Source organism: Budorcas taxicolor, chromosome 19 (assembly GCF_023091745.1).
Source record: "Budorcas taxicolor isolate Tak-1 chromosome 19, Takin1.1, whole genome shotgun sequence".
Taxonomy (NCBI): Eukaryota; Metazoa; Chordata; class Mammalia; order Artiodactyla; family Bovidae; genus Budorcas; species Budorcas taxicolor.
Window position 1 is genome coordinate 45,227,275 of NC_068928.1, and position 17,101 is coordinate 45,244,375.

The following is a 17,101-nucleotide window of genomic DNA, read 5'->3' on the forward strand; positions in this document are numbered from 1 at the left end:
TAAGAAGGTAAATCTACCCTTTATACCCTGTCAACTAAATTGGGGAACTGACCTGAGTTCAAATCCTAACCTTGCTTCTTGCAGGCTGTGAACCTGCAAGTTACTAAGCCCCTCTCTCAGAGTAAACAAAGTTAATACTATTTACTTTGCAGGGAGGTTTTGTCCGGATTCACGGAGAAGGCAATGGCAACCCATTCCAGTACTCTTGCCTGGAAAATCCCATGGATGGAGGAGCCTGGTAGGCTGCAGTCCATGGGGTCGCGAAGAGTTGCACACAACTGAGTGACTTCACTTTCACGCATTGGAGAAGGAAATGGCAACCCTCTCCAGTGTTCTTGCCTGAAGAATCCCAGGGACGGGGGAGCCTGTTGGGCTGCCGTCTATGGGACTGCACAGAGTCGGACACAACTGAAGTGACTTAGCAGCAGCAGCAGCAGTTTGTCCGGATTAAATGAGATATATTTGTAGTTAAGCAATGGTACCTGAAGTGTACTGATATTGCCAGCCTAGAAGAGGGTCTCTAGCAGCATGCTGAAGGCCTGCTTCTGACCCCACTGTATCCTACCTTTTATCAATGACTAGAATGGAGACACAGAAGGCAGCATTATTAAACCTATGGCTCTTCGAATGAAAAAACACTGGAACAGAGCACCACTACGTTGCATAAAATGAAAGAATCAAAGAAACCTTCAATAGGTAGCAGAAACGGACCCCAAAAAAGTGAACTGCAAAGGGGATAAATGTAAGGTCTCACACTTAGGTTCAATAAAACAACTGCTCAATACCTAGAATGTAGGGGTATGGGGGGCGGGGGGGTGGGGTGCTGATTTTAAAAGAACACTGGAGCTGTAACTGATTTTAAGTTCAGTATGGGTGGGCCAGGCTTCCCAGGTGGCTCAATGGTAAAGAATCTGCCTGCCAATACAGGAGATGTGGGTTCAATTCCTAGGTAGGGAAGATCCCCTGGAGGAGAAAACAGCAATCCACTCCAGCATTCTTGCCTGAAAAATCCCATGGACAGATGAGCCTGGTGGGTTACAGTCCATAGAGTTGCAAAGAGTCAGACACGACTGAGCACTCAGTATGGGCCAAGGGTGTGATTTACTGCAGAAAAAAGCGAATACAATTTTAGCCTCTATTAATAATGGTATTGTCCAGCATCAGAGAATAATAGTTCAAGGAGATTCTTCACTGATCACCATATTAGACTCTTGAGCACATTTTATCAATAGAAGAAACAGTGACAAAAGAGAACATCTCCAAAGCAAAGTCACCTAAATGATGAAGGATTTGGAATAGAGGATATTTGGGAAATTGGGGATGTTTACTTTGCAAAAGAGAAAAATCTGAGGGAATATGTAACCTGTTTTCAAACAGCGAGGGAGCTATCACATGAAAAAGGAATTATTTAGTTTTACAGTTTTAAACAGCAGAAATAATATGTATAAAAATTACATGGAACCCCATACAAACAAGACTTTTCTAATATGACACTAAAATGGGCTAGCTTTATGGCATAGCACCCTCTATCACTAAAGTATTAAGACAGAGATTAGATTCACTTCCAACAAAAATGTATTGAGCACCTTTGTCCCAGGCAGATACAAATAACTGATGACGACAGTAAATACAAAACTAATACGGTCTTTGCTTTCGTGGAGAGCCAAGTCTAGCAGTGGAGGCAAATAAGCACGCTGCTGCTGCTGCTAAGTCGCTTCAGTCGTGTCCGACTCTGTGCGACCCCATAGACGGCAGCCCATCAGGCCCCCCCCCCCCCGCCCCCCGTCCCTGGGATTCTCCAGGCAAGAACACTGGAGTGGGTTGCCATTTCCTTCTCCAGTGCATGAAAGTGAAAAGTGAAAGTGATGTCGCTCAGTCCTGTCCGACTCTTAGCGACCCCATGGACTGCAGCCCACCAGGCTCCTCCGTCCATGGGATTTTCCAGGCAAGAGTACTGGAGTGGGGTGCCACTGCCTTCTCCGAATAATCACGCTAAAAAGTTTTAAATGACAGATAAATTTCTAAGGAAAGGAATACAGTTCTTCAAGAATATATGGAGAGTGGAGTTTGGGGGATACGTGTATATGTATGGCTGAGTCCCTTTGCTGTCCACCTGAAACTATCACAACATTGTTAACAGGCTATACTCCAATATAAAATAAAAAGTTTAAACAGAAGAGCATATTAACACAGGATCTGACTTGGTATGGGATCAGAACAGGCCTCCCTTGAGTAGCTGAGTGATCCGTGAGTAGGAGGTAAACGGTTGGGAGCAGAACACCATAAAGAAGGGAAACAGCATACGCAAAGTCCTTGTGATAAGAGGTTCAAGGATTGGAAAGGCTTATATAACCCGAGCACAGAGAGTAAGACGGTGAGTGGAGATGCAGGAGCAGAACCACAAAGGGTCTTAAAGGCCCAGTTAAGGATTTGGTCTTCTCCCAAAAGTAATAAGATGCCACTAAAGGGGGGGATTAAGCAGCAATGTGCATGGCAGAGAATAATCAATGTGGTGAATGGCATAAGGAGACCACTTGGGAGCTTCCTGCAGTAGTCCAGGCCAGAAATGACAGTGCTTCAGGAAAAGCAGGTGGAAATGAAGATGTAAAGAGGTGGACGGATAGATTGGAGAAATTTTTAGGACGTTAAAATGACAGAACCCATGTAATTAGCCCAGTGGGTGTTTGGATACGGTTTAAAACAGCAATGCCCAAGCCAGATTCTTTGGCTCTAACAATTCCCTTTTTTTTTTCGGTGGTGGGGGGGGGGGGTGGGGCGGGGACAGAACTCAGTGATGAATTTTACTTGGGGACAGAGGATATGGTGATGGAGAATTATAAGGAATGACCCACTCCCCATCCGCCAGGCTTCTAACCTATATAGGTGGATGGATTGTGATGGCATTTGCTGATATAGGAAACTGTAAAAATATTAGGTGGGATAAGACCATGGGTTTATTTGAACAAGATGAGTGTGAGGTGTCTTGGTTTTAAATAGTTCGGCATATTGATCCAGAATTTAAAGAACAGGTCTGGACTGGGAGTAAAATAGTGAGTATCACTGGCACATAGACAGTAGTTGAAACTGGGCTTAGAAGAGGCTGCCTAGGGAGAAAGCACAGACTGAGGACACAGCCCTGAGGAACATCTGCATTGAATACCAGAGTAGAGGCGGGTGAGTCTGCAAAAGAGTGGTCTGACCAAAAACTGGAGGGAGGCTGAAGCCAAGGGAAGAGCGTTTTCCATGAAGGAGGCAACGGTCAACAATGTCAAAGGCTGTTGAGACATCCAGCAAGACAAGGAATGAAAAACATCAATTAAGTTTAGAGGCATGTTTCACTGGCATGATGAGACCAGAAATCAGACCGCAGTGGGTTGAGGAATGAGTGGGAGGAAGGCAAATGGGAGACAAATACAGGAGACAATTCTTATCAAGATTCCTGGCTGTAGGGTGGGAAGAGAAAAGGTGACAGCTGTGGGGGTGGAGGGAGAGTTTGTTTCAAGATGGAAAAAGCCTGAGTTTGTTGTTAAAAGGGAGCAGGTGAATACACAGGAATGGGGTTCCTTAGAAGATGGGGAGAGACAGACTCTGAAGCACAGGTGGAGGGAGTTGTTGTGGAGGAAGTAGCTGCAGATAAAAGATAAGGCTGTGGGGAAAAGAAGAGAAAGAGGCCTAATTAAATGACCTTTAAGGTCTCTTCTCACCCTAGAATCTCCTGACTTACAACTGTGTTTAGGGAGTCTATTTGCGTGTATGCATAACCTATGCAAACTTATTCAAATATTCCAGTAGAAACAAATCAGTCAAGCACATCCTTATCCCCTAATGACGCAGTTAACGTCCCCAGGTTTATGACCAGTAATCTCTAGGCAGGATCCATCCCTCAGAGAGGTTTTTGCTCAACGCACACTGCAGTACAGCACAGAACCAGTCCTATCGCCCCTAGCCAAACCCATACTACACCGCGATCTCAGGGGCTAAAGGAGGAAGTAAAATTTAAAGCCCTGAAACTATACCATACCCTGGTGCATGCAACACGACTGTCATTCATAAAAGCAAAGCGCTACACCTCAAATCCATCCCCACTCCAAGCTCAAGGCATTTCTGCCCGAGCCGGCAGTGACACGTCCCCCGATGGCCGAGGGTTAACAGCCAAAGTCATTTGCACCCCCCTCCTCCTTTCCCGAGACCTCTGATTGTGAACAACCAGGAATGGGGTTCCTAATGGTCCCTGTCACAGCCCTTGACCCAGAGGAGCGGACAGATGCCCCGCAGTTGTTCCAGAGAAGGCACCTAACAAGCCCTCCTCATAACAGGGTGCGGAGAAACCCCTCGAGCCCTCCGACCCGGGCTGGGACGGCCAAGAGACTGCGGCTACCCTGAGAAGCTAGGGGGACAAGCCCCAGGGGATGGAATGGGAGAATTAAAGGAGACCCCAGGAGACCCGGGTTGCGAGGGGGTCTCCTCCCCTCGAGGTTCCTAAGGGGGAAGGAGTTTCTGAGGAGGGCTAATCCCCTGCCACCACTCCCCACTTCCCCCCGTCTCTGGCCTGCCGCCCCCTCCAACACCCCATTTGCTCAGGCTCACTCCCCTCCCCTGAGGCCGTCTGGACCTCCCGGTGCCCGCGAGCCTGGCACCCCCGCCTCGAGCCGCGGCTCCCGGGCCGGCACTCACCCGGCCCGCCATCTTTACCGACACGTCCGGCTCCGCCGCTGCAGCTCGGCGCTAGGCAGAGCCCGCCCCCGCCGCGCGCGCCCGCTGCCCGCCCTCGCGCAGGCGCGCAGCCTCCTTGACGCCCGCGCGCGCCCGGCCGCGTCCCCGGCGCCCGCGCCCCCGCTCCGCCGGACGCGCGCGGGTTCGGCGGCTGTCAGGGGCGGGCGGGGCGCCATTTTGAACTCGAGCTGCCGGGGGCGGCCGGGGCCAGTGACTGTCCGTCTAGCACGTGTCTGCTGGTGACTTTCTGCAGGGCTCCTTTTGCGAATCTCATCACAGCTGGCTGGTTGCCCTGGACTATGTAGCAAGGATTTGATACTTTTAACCATTGAGCTCCTGCTTATCTCTGCCCTTTAATGGCCTTTTAACTTTATGCTCCCAGACCCACTTGGGTGAAAATGTACAGAAGAGCCAGCCCCCAGTGCGGGTACTGGCCTTCCCCCTGGGAAGATCAGTGATGCGTAGCGGGTTCTGAGTTCAAGTTCTTTGTGAATTCAGGCTTTGCATTGTAGGCGGACTTGTTTCCTAGCACCTGGAAATGATCAACCTTGGTGTTTACATTTTGTTTGTTTTGCCTGGAAAGCTCAGATTTAAGATTTCATTCAAATGTATAAGTGAATTGTGATTGTTTCGATGTCTTTATATAATTTTATTATTAAGTATGTTTACGTATAAAGGTAAGTTTATCTCTTAACAACCTTTTGTCATTTACCAGTGTTCATTTTAGACAGAATAAATATGGAATTTGAATGAATTGTGCCTTAAATTCGGTCTTTTTGTTGTTGTTGTTAATCTTGAACGTCTTCTGTCTATCACATTTCCTCAGAACAGGTAATAATAACAGCGCTCTGTAAGAAGAGAGGTTCTCCTAAATAGGGTCTCTGACGCTTTTATTGTCTCCACTATCTTATATTTCTCTTTATGTTACACAAGACAATAAGAAATGATGTCTTAACTTTTTCACAGTTAATTAGACCACTCTGCCCCGCTACCTCCCTTCATAGTTAATTAGAAGAAATAGTTTTTTCCAACTTGAGGAAAGTATTATAAGAGCTGGCCATGCTTTAGCGACTTAAAACGGAGAAGCAATAAGTGACCTGAAGATTGGGGGGGTGGGGGGGGTGGGCAGAAGAAAAAAATCAGGTAAGTGTCATAAACATTTACACTGTACCTGAGAACCAGACTGTGCTCTTGGGCAAATCAGATGTTAACTAATCATCGGCAGATCAGAGAGTTCATCAGGAAACACAGGGAACTAGGTGAACTCTGATCTATTGACTTGGAAAAAACTATAAAGATAGAATAGACTGGGGAGTCAGAAGTCTTCGATTCTCGTCCTTTTCCTTGCTCTGCTACTCTCTCCCCATCTCTGAGCCCCATGTTCCTTATTTAGGAAGTGAGAGGTATAATTCAATGAGCTTAACAGGTTGTTTTGCATTTTTTGATACTTTGAATGTATAAATCAAAGACATTTTGCCAAAATGATTACCAGATCCAAAAGATGACACTGGCTGTCAGTACACTGATCTGATGTTATTTTCAAGGCCGGAGAATAAGCAGCTGTATTTATATATATGCCACTGCTGTGTTGTCTTGTTTTTGCTGGGTCAGCTAGATTGTGAGTGAAAATGTCTTCAGTCTCTCCGACAAGGAGCAATGTTTCTCATCTAGGAAAGATAGTCTTGCTGGATGCTTGGAAAGGTTCCTCTGTGTCAGCTTACAAGCATATGTACCCATGATAGGGGTTTCTTTGTATTCTCTCACAAAGGGTATCAATTCACTGGACTCATGTGCACAGCTCTCTGCAGGGTCCACCAAAGAAATAATAGGCAGACATGAGCTCCTGCCCTTGAGGTGCTTAGCCTCCAGCAGGGGAGTAAGGGTTCTGAGCTATCACTCCAGGTTGTCACATGTCTGTGCATCCCATCTGTGCCTTGCTCTAATATTCCAAGGTCATCCTAGAAACAGTGGGACTGTTGGTGATTCTGCATCACCTTCTGAGCAATCCTTGCAGTCAGGATTGATAGGCAGCACACATTTTTTCTGCCCCAAATCCATTCCCCTTTTTTTCTGGTCACAGGTACCTGGGTTCACGTAGCCTCAGAAGCATTGTCAGACAAGGTACCTAGCACTCCCCTGGCCTGGGAAGGATCACAAAACCCAGACACAGTGTCAGATGCTCTCTCTCCCAAGCAACTACAATCTTGACCATCCTGAGGAAGAAAGACAGAAAAAAGCAAGAGCTGATTTACCCCAATGGTGATATCCTGAAAAGGCCATCTGCTTGATTATCTAGCCCCCTGGAATTTACCTGATTTTTTTTTTTTTCTTTTTTAATAAAGTACCAATCTCCATGCTAAGGGTCGGACATGACTGAGCAACTTCACTCACTTTTCACTTTCATGCATTGGAGAAGGAAATGGCAACCCATCCAGTGTTCTTGCCTGGAGAATCCCAGGGACGGGGGAGCCTTTTGGGCTGCCGTCTATGGGGTCGCACAGAGTCGGACACGACTGAAGTGACTTAGCAGCAGCAATGTCTTATTTTATGTTTTAATTTATTTTTATTTTTGGCTGTGCTGGGTCTTTGTTGCTGCGAGCAGGCTTTCTCTAGTAGCAGCAAGTGGAGGCTACCCTTCATTGCAGTGTTCTGGCTTCTCATTGCGATGGCTTCTCTTGAGAATGGGCTCTAGGTGCTCGGGCTTCAGTAATTGCTCCATGGCCTGTGGGATCTTCTCGGACCAGGTATTGAACATGTGTACCCTGCGCTGGCAGGCAAATTCTTAATCATGTGACCACCAGTGACATCCCACCTGATTTCTGTCTTTGGCAAAATCTGTTTGTCTCTCTTTGTCTTGATTTCTGTGACTTAATTAGTCTTTCCTTTCCTCAAAAACAAAAAACAAACAAAATCTCCCTCAGCTTGTCACTGATCCCTGAAAGTCTTTTCCTTTCAATGAGAAATTAGGAATGACAGCTTACAATGATTTAAATTTAACCTACAATGAAAATGACTAAGGTCAATTTCTAAGGTCTAGGGGGCTTTTTCAGGTGAGAGGAGGTGGGAGAGGGGACTAGGGATAGGCTCAGAGAGGAAAGGGGGACCAGGTACCTGAAGGGTGAGAAGAGATGACGACATGCAGGTAGCAATACCCAAGGTAGAGAACAGTGAGGTAAGTGGGGAGAAGGTCAGCTCTTGCTGATCAGCTACTCTCCGACCCGCCGTGATGGTTAATTTTACCTATTAACTTGGCTGGGCCATGGTGCCCAGATACTTGGTCAAACGTTATTCTAAATGTTTCCATGAGGGTATTTGGTGACGAGATCTACATTTAAATCAGTGGACTTTGAGTAAGATAGCTCTCCATACTGTGGATGAACCTCATCTAATCAACTGAAAGCCTGAATAAAACAAAAGGCTCATATCCACTTAAAGAGAATTCTCCAGTGGAATGCCTTTGGACTTGAATGGCAGCTCTTTCCTGAATCGCCAGCTTTCCAGTGTCTCCCATCAGATTTTTGGACTTGCCAAGCCTCCAGCATCACATGAGTCAATTTCTTAAAATAAATCTCCCTATATATACACAGCCTGTTGGTTCTGTTTCTCTGGAGAAGCCTGACTAATAAACCGTGTTTCCTGCTGGTAACGAGGAAGTGATTCCAAACTCTTACGCTGTAAACTTGGTATAACCCGCTGCTCCCTGATAGGTAACCAGCATTTAGAGGTGGAGGCCTGATTCAAAGTTTTGGAGACTCCATGAAAATATATATATTTAATTTTCTGGATTTTGGTGGGCGGGGGTCGGGGGGCGCCATGCTGGGTCTTCACTGTTGCGCGGGCTTTTCTCTAGCTGTGGGGATGGGGGCGCTGCTCTCTAGTTGTGGTGTGAGGGCTTCTCGGGGGCTGCTCTTGTTGCAGAGCATAGGCTCTAGGGTGCTCAGGCTTCAGTAGTTGCAGCACTCGGGCTCAATAGTTGAGGTTCCCAAGCTCTAGAGCACACGGGCATCATTGCTTCATGGCATGTGGGATCCTCCCGGACCAGCGATCGAACCTGTTGTCTCCTGCATTGGCAGATGGATTCTTTACCACTGAGCCACCAGGGAAGCCCCTCCATGGATATAATTCTATGTTCAAATGATGTCCAGTTAAACAGCATTTAATAATTGCTTCCTCAGAATGGGACGGAGTAACTTTCAGACATTCTGGTTGTAGCAGTGATGCTAACAACTTAACTAGGGGGAAATAAACTTTTTCTGTGTTCGGGGGAATGAGAGCAATAGTGAGCTACATAAAGTGAACTGATGCTCTGTTATCCAGTTTATTTTAACAAAGAATATGATGTTTTGCTGATTTCCACATTAGTTAAGGGAAAACTAACTTTAGTCTGGAATCCTGGGGCTACACAAATGGCACTGGGGACAGAAAGGAGTTTTTAGTCACATCAAGGTGTGGGTTTCAGAGATCTTTGAACAGGACTGTATGCAGGTGTTTCGGGGAACAGCACTGTGCGATGTGACTGTCAGAAGCTATCTTCAGGGTGTGTGTGTGTGTGACAGAAGGAAGGACCTAGACCTTGCAAAAGACCTTGCAAGGACCTTGCAAAAGAAAAAGATCCTTGTAAAGCAGACAAAGGTCATCTTCATAAAACCTTTGATACCCTTTCCTCTACAGTGCCTCCTTTCTTTCCCAAGTACTTTCAGTATTAGTAACATAGTAACATTCCTCTTTTCAGGACTGTATGCAATTTAAGAGAATATCGCCAGGAAAGCAATAAAGAAATCTCTAAGGGCAAAATATCAGAGACTGTAACATCTTCATGTGAATAGCGATCCTTATTCTTGCCCCTCCGATCCTAGGCCATCGGTCAGCCCATGCCCTCAGTCAGCCCATGCCCTCAGTCCAGGCTTTCAGGAAGCCTTATTGAAAACTTCCTATTATGGCCCCATCATAGCCAATTTTAGGAAGATGAAGTCGCCGTCTGTTTGTTTTTTGTCAGAGAAACCTATTTCTCAAAATGATGGATAAGGCTAGAGAACAGAACAGAATGGAGAAAGGATACAGAGTTTTCAGAGAAAGGAAGACCAGCTGATGCAATGCAGCATTTTAACTGCAGTCAAGTGTTTTTTATTGCTGGTTTCTTTCCTTCTTTTTTTTTTTTTTTTTTTTTTTTTGATGAATAAGTCTTTTCTCTTTGGAGGATCAAGGACAAACACCTAGAGTCACAAAACATCAATTCATTCTGGAAAGTCTGAGTGGGCAGGAGAGATGATAGGATCCTCCTTGGAAAGCGATGAACGTTGCTATGGAAACCAGCCATCCTTCATTGCAAGCCCCAGTGCACTTGCCAGGCTGCCTAACCCTGCATAATAACAACATGGGTCCAGAGAGGTGCCTGCATGTCTTGGAAAAGGAATCATTCAGATACTGGGGTCTGATGGGTTTTTATGCGTCTTGAAGAAAAGGAAGTTACAGTCTCCTGGGAGGACCTGAGTTGCCTAGAACCTTAAGATGCCAGAGACCCAAGACCCACAAACCATACTGTTGTTGTTTAGTACTCAGTGGTGTCCAACTCTTTTGTGACCCCATAGACTGTAGCCCTCCAGGCGCCTCTGTTTATCAGATTTTTCTAGGCAAGAATACTGAATGGATTGCCATTTCCTTCTCCAGGGATCTTCCTGACCCAGGGATCAAACCCAAATTTCCTGTATTGCAGGTGGGTTCTTTACCACTGAGCCACTGGGGAAACCCCACAAATTACATTGGCGATGACTGTATTTTCTCCAGAGGGCTCCTGAGAAAAACTGAAGGTGTGTTTGAAGATTTCATCTAAGGGAGAGTTTCTGGAGAGGTTTGTTTCCAGGGTAAGGAATATGTATAGCAGGGCTTTTCAAGGGAGGGAGAAGACATCTCTTGAGCAGGATCATGACCAGAACAGAGGGATAAGTTTAGTGATACTGGGGAAAGGTGGTCCAGGAATATTGTGTTACATTTAAACTCTCTAAACTGAAATTTTTTCATGTGAGAATTAAATGAGATAACTATCACATAGTACTCAAGCACCTGACCCAGCAGTTATACGGCAGATGCGAACTACCACTACCAAGAGTGCTGGAACTAGTACTAATAACACTATTAACCAATTTTAAAGTCTAACGGGGGTGGCGTGGGGAGCTATCTCCAAATAAGATATTTCTCTGGGTGATATTATCCCTCTGCTTCTCCCAAGAGCACTTTGTACTTTTCCATGCTGTACAAATAACACTGAAGAGAGAAGTGTATTCTATTAAGGAAAAAAAAAACCCACTCAACCATTACTGTCATAAGCAATTGATGAAGTTGCCACAGTTTGTGCTTGTTAAATTTCCCTGAGCAGCAATCATGATTTCTATTATACTTTCTTCCTAATTGTCAAAATTTTATTTTTTTAAAAAGTAAGTTGAGTTTTGCATCAAAAAGTTAGCACAACATTTTCTCTCAATCACTTAAAATGTCACAACCTCAACTCGTGAATACAATCACTAGTAAGTTAGGTCTCTTTCCCTTCTAGCCTCTTCCCCTACATTTTCTCGCAGGATTTCACTTCCCCACCCAGGGACTGAACCCAACCAGGCTATGGCAGTGAAAGTGCTGAATCCTAACCACTAGACCACCAAGGGGACTTGCCCCCTATGTATTCTTATTAAAAATATATATATAGCTCTTCCTTGACTAACAATGGGGTTATATTCCAATAAATTCATCATACATTAAAAATATCATAAGTTAAAAATGGACTTATTAATAATATGCCTTGCCTACCAAACATCATAGCTTAGCCTAGCCTACTTTAAATTAAAAGATGCTTTTAATTTGAAAAGATGCTTTTCAAAAGACACTTGCTCCTTGGAAGAAAAGCTATGACAAACCTAGACAGGGTATTAAAAGGCAGATACATCACTTTGCTGACAAAAGTCCGTATAGTCAAAGCTATGGTTTTTCCAGTAGTCATGTACAGACGTGAGAATTGGACCATAAAGAAGGCTGAGCACCGAAGAATTGGTGTTTTCGAATTGTGCTGCTGGAGAAGACTCTTGAGAGTCCCTTGAGCAAGGAGATCAAACCAATCAATCCTGAAGGAAATCAACCCTGAATATTCACTGGAAGTACTGATGCTGATATCGAAGCTCCAATACTTTGGCCACCTGATACGAAATGCCGACTCACTGGAAAAGATCCTGATGCTGGGAAAGATTGAGGGCAGGAGGAGAAGGGGATGACAGAGGATGAGATGGTTGGATGGCATCACCAACTCAATGGACATGAATTTGAACAAACTCTGCGAGGTAGTGAAGGATAGGGAAGCCTGGCGTGCTGCAGTCCATGAGATCGAAGAACTGGACATGACTGAGCAACTGAACAACAACAGCTTACTTTAAACATGCTCAGAATACTCACATTAGCCTGCTGCTGCTGCTAAGTCGCTTCAGTCATGTCCAACTCTGTGCGACCCCATGGACGGCAGCCCACCAGACTCCCCCGTCCCTGGGATTCTCCAGGCAAGAACACTGGAGTAGGTTGCCATGTCCTTCTCCGATGCATGAAAGTGGAAAGTGAAAAATGAAAGTGAAGTCGTTCAGTAGTGTCCAACTCGTAGCAACCCCATGGGCTGCAGCCTACCAGCCTCCTCCGTCCATGGGATTTTCCAGGCAAGAGTACTGGAGTAGGGTGCCATTGCCTTCTCCGTATATGAGCTTACATTTGGGCAAAAACATATAACACAAAACCTGTTTTGAAATAAGGTGTTGACTATCTCATGGAACTTATTGGCTACTGCAGTAGAAGTGCATTCTGTTGAATGGTTGTATGGGTCCAGAATGGTTTTAGGTGTACAGTTGCTTACCCTCATGAATGTGTGGCTGACCCATAGAACTTGTGAGACCTGTGGGGCTTGATGTTAGATGATTTTGCCCAAATGGATAACATATCACTGGCCCAGGAAAAGATCAAAATCCAAAATTTTAGGTATGGTTCTTCTGAATGCATACTGATTCCCTACCATATAAAGTCAAAAAATTGTCAGACCATTGTAAACTGGGGACTGCCTACTTACATATATGAAACATATAGGTATGTATGAAATATACATAAAGATATGTGTTTATATGTATCTATAAATTGTAATCCTTTAGCAATTGAGTGCCATACGGGCTAGGACACTGGATGCAGCTCTTGTGAAAATAATGCATCTTCTCCAGTTGTGAGCACTGGAGGCAAAAAGCTATCAGCCTAAACATTCCTTCCATAGGCACAAACAGTAGGTAAAAAAAATCTAATCTTTGCTATTTCATCGTTTTTTTCAGCTTATGATGATTCCATTCAAATAAACAAACTGAATAGTTGACAGCAAAACCACTTTACATCTTTTCTTGCAAGTTATCAGGACACAAGTTGATCATTCTTAGTACAGGAAATAAAAATATTAGTAAACATTTGGGGGGGGAATAAACCAAGTAATCAAAGAACTGAAAATTAAACCAATATATGACACTTCTTTTGGTTATCAAATTAGAAAACAAAGACACTAAAAACCCTCCTTTTAAAAAGAACTTACCAGATGATAAAGCAAGTTCAGCTTTCACTTGGTTGATGGGAATGGAAATTTGTATAATCTATTCAGAATAGTTTGGCAAGTAATATATATCAAGATCCTTAAAAACCTTAATGTTTTGATGTAGTGATTTCACTGTTGGAATTTTTTTAATTAGGAAAGAATGTAGAAAGGGGAAAAAATGATGTTCACTACAGCATAATTAATAAGGAAAGGCTTTAAAAAATCTAAATATTGAACTATGATGAAATAAAAATTTGTAGTTCTAAGGCAAGTCAAAGGAAACTTAAGCATAGAAAATTTTCTCTGCCCTTTGGCCTCCTCTCTCCCCTCTACTGTGGATTGTGTAGCCGAATTAAAGTAAAGTGAAAGTGAAGTCGCTCAGTTGTGTCTGACTCTTTGCGACCCCATGGACTGTAGGCTCCTCAGTCCATGGGATTTTCCAGTCAAGAATACTGAAGTGGGTTGCCATTTCCTTCTCCAGGGGATCTTCCTGACCCAGGGATTGAACCCGGGTCTCCAGCATAGGCAGACGCTTTACCGTCTGAGCTAGCAGGGATTAGGCATGCACCGAACCTCCTTATTAACAGAAATATCTTTTCAACCATAAATAGCAACAGTCTCCTAGCATCACCAAGACTATGCCTTAGAGATAACCTTTCTACTAATTTAGTAACGGGTGACGGTGACCCATGACCTGCTACTTCTTTTGTCCATGTAAACCTGGGTTGTGTAAATTTTAATGTCATTTAATGTGCAGCCCTCTGTCTCTGTCTCAAGTATCAGGGCTTCCCTGATAGCTCAGTTGGTAAAGAATCCGCCTGCAATGCAGGAGACCCCAGTGTGATTCCTGGGTCAGGAAAATCCCCGGGAGAAGGGATAGGCTACCCACTCCAGTATTCTTGGGGTTCCCTTGTGGCTCAGCTGGTAAAGAATGTGCCTGCAATGTCAGAGACCTGGGTTTGATCCCAGGGTTGGGAAGATCCCCTGGAGAAGGGAAAGGCCGGAACAGGAGTGGCGGCTGCATGGTTGAGAGGAGTTACCCCACGTCTAAGGTAAGGAGCACTTTGCTGGAGCAGCCATAAAGAGATACCCCACCTCCAAGGTAAGAGAAACCCAAGTAAGATGGTAGGTGCTGAGAGAGGTCATCAGAGGGCAGACAGACTGAAACCACAATCACAGAAAACTAGCCAATCTGATCACATGGACCACAGTCTTGTCTAACTCAATGAAACTTAGCCATGCTGTGTGGGGCCACCCAAGACAGACGGGTCATAGTGGAGAGGTCTGACAGAATGTGGCCCACTGGAGAAGGGAATGGCAAACCACTTCAGTATTCTTGCCTTGAGAACCCCGTGAACAAAATAAAAAGGCAAAAAGATAGGACACTGAAAGATGAACTCCCCAGGTCGGTAGGTGCCCAATATGCTACTGGAGATCAGTGCAGAGATTACTCCAGAAAGAATGAAGAGATGGAGCCAAAGCAAAAACAACACCCAGTTGTAGATGTGACTAGTGACAGAAGCAAGGTCTGATGCTGTAAAGAGCAATATTGCCTAGGAACCTGGAATGTTAGGTCCATGAATCAAGGTAAATTGGAAGTGGTCAAACAGGAGATGGCAAGAATGAATGTTAACATGCTAGGAATCAGCGAACTAAAATGGACTGGAATGGATGAATTTAACTCAGATGACCATTATATCTATTACTGTGGGCAGGAATCCCTTAGAAGAAATTGAGTAGCCATCATGATCAACAAAGAGTCCTAAATGCAGTACTTGGATGCAATTTCAACAATGACAGAATGATCTCTGTTCGTTTCCAAGGCAAAGCATTTATTATCACGGTAATCCAAGTCTATGCCCCGACCAGTAATGCTGAAGAAGTTGAAGTTGAATGGTTCTATGAAGACCTACAAGACCTTCTAGAACTAACACCCAAAAAAGATGTCCTTTTCATTATAGGGGACTGGAATGCAAAAGTAGGAAGTCAAGAAACATCTGGAGTAACAGGAAAATTTGGCCTTGGAGTACAGAATGAAGCAGGGCAAAGGCTAATAGCGTTTTGCCAAGAGAACAGACTGGTCATAGCAAACACCCTCTTCCAACAACACAAGAGAACTCTACACATGGATGTCACTAGATGGCCAACACTGAAATCAGACTGATTATATTCTTTGCAGCCAAAGATGGAGAAGCTCAATACAGTCAGCAAAAACGAGACAGGGAGCTGACTGTGGCTCAGATCATGAACTCCTTATTGCCAAATTCAGACTGAAATTGAAGAAAGTAGGGAAAACCACTAGGCCATTCAGGTATGACCTAAATCAAATCTGTTATGATTATACAGTGGAAGTGAGAAATAGATTTAAGGGCCTAGATCTGATAGACAGAGTGCCTGATGAACTATGGACGGAGGTTCCTAACATTGTACAGGAGACAGGGATCAAGACAATCCCCCAAAAAAAGAAATGCAAAAAAGCAAAATGGCTGTCTGAGCAGGCCTTACGAACAGCTATGAAAAGAAGAAAAGTCAAAAGCAAAGGAGAAAACGAAAGATATACCCGTTTGAATGCAGAGTTCCCAAGAATAGCAAGGAGAGATAAGAAAGCCTTCCTCAGTGATCAATGCAAAGAAATAGAGGAAAACAATAAAATGGGAAAGACTAGAGATCTCTTCAAGAAAATTAGAGATAGTGTGGGAACAATTTCATGCAAAGATGGGCTCAATATAGGACAGAAATGGTATGGACCTAGCAGAAGATATTAAGAAGAGGTGGCAAGAATACACAGAGGAACTGTACAAAAAAGATCTTTGTGCCTGAGATAATCACAATGGTGTGATCACTCACCCAGAGCCAGACATCCTGGAGTGTGAAGTCAAGTGGGCCTTAGAAAGCATTACTACGAACAAAGATAGTGGAGGTGATGGAATTCCAGATAAGCTATTTCAAATCTTAAAAGATGATGCTGTGAAAGTGCTGAACTTGATATGTCAACAAATTTGGAAAATTCAGCCAGTGGCCACAGGACTGGAAAAGTTTTCATTCCAATCCCAAAGAAAGGCAATGCCAAAGAATGCTCAAACTACCACACAATTGCACTTATCTCACATGCTAGTGAAGTAATGCTCAAAATTCTCCAAGTCAGGCTTCAGCAAAACCGTGAACTTCCAGATGTTCAAGCTGGTTTTAGAAAAGGCAGAGGAACCAGAGATCAAACTGCCAACATCCGCTGGATCATCGAAAAAAACACAAAAACATCTATTTCTGCTTTATTGACTATGCCAAAGCCTTTGCCTGTGTGGATCACAATAAACTGTGGAAAATTCTGAAAGAGATGGGAATACCAGACCATCTGACCTGCCTCTTGAGAAACCTATATGCAGGTCAGGAAGCAACAGTTAGAACTGGACATGGAACAACAGACTGGTTCCAAATAGGAAAAGGAGTATGTCAAGGCTGTATATTGTCACCCTGCTTATTTAACTTATATGCAGAGTACATCATGAGAAACGCTGGGCTGGATGAAGCACAAGCTAGAATCAAGATTGCTGGGAGAAATATCAATAACCTCAGATATGCAGATGACACTACCCTTATGGCAGAAAGTGAAAAAGAACTAAAGAGCCTCTTGATGAAAGTGAAAGAGGAGAGTGGAAAAGTTGGCTTAAAGCTCAACATTCAGAAAACACAGATCATGGCATCCAGTCCCGTCACTTCATGGGAAATAGATGGGGAAACAGTGGAAACAGTGGCTGACTTTATTTTGGGGGGGCTCCAAAATCACTGCAGATGGTGACT

At 44.3% G+C, this 17,101-nt stretch overlaps 1 protein-coding gene across 2 annotated transcripts in view; it reads right to left on the bottom strand.

Annotated features, from left to right (window-relative positions):
- Positions 1–4,708, bottom strand: part of NSF (N-ethylmaleimide sensitive factor, vesicle fusing ATPase) — a 148,387-nt gene extending 143,679 nt beyond the window's left edge. For both annotated transcript variants that reach the window (XM_052657417.1, XM_052657416.1), the window contains exon 1: positions 4,675–4,708. In XM_052657417.1, coding sequence (XP_052513377.1) covers positions 4,675–4,686 — 12 coding nt within the window. In that variant the 5' untranslated portion in view covers positions 4,687–4,708. The remainder of the gene's footprint in view (positions 1–4,674) is intronic.
- Positions 4,709–17,101: the final 12,393 nt, after the last annotated feature.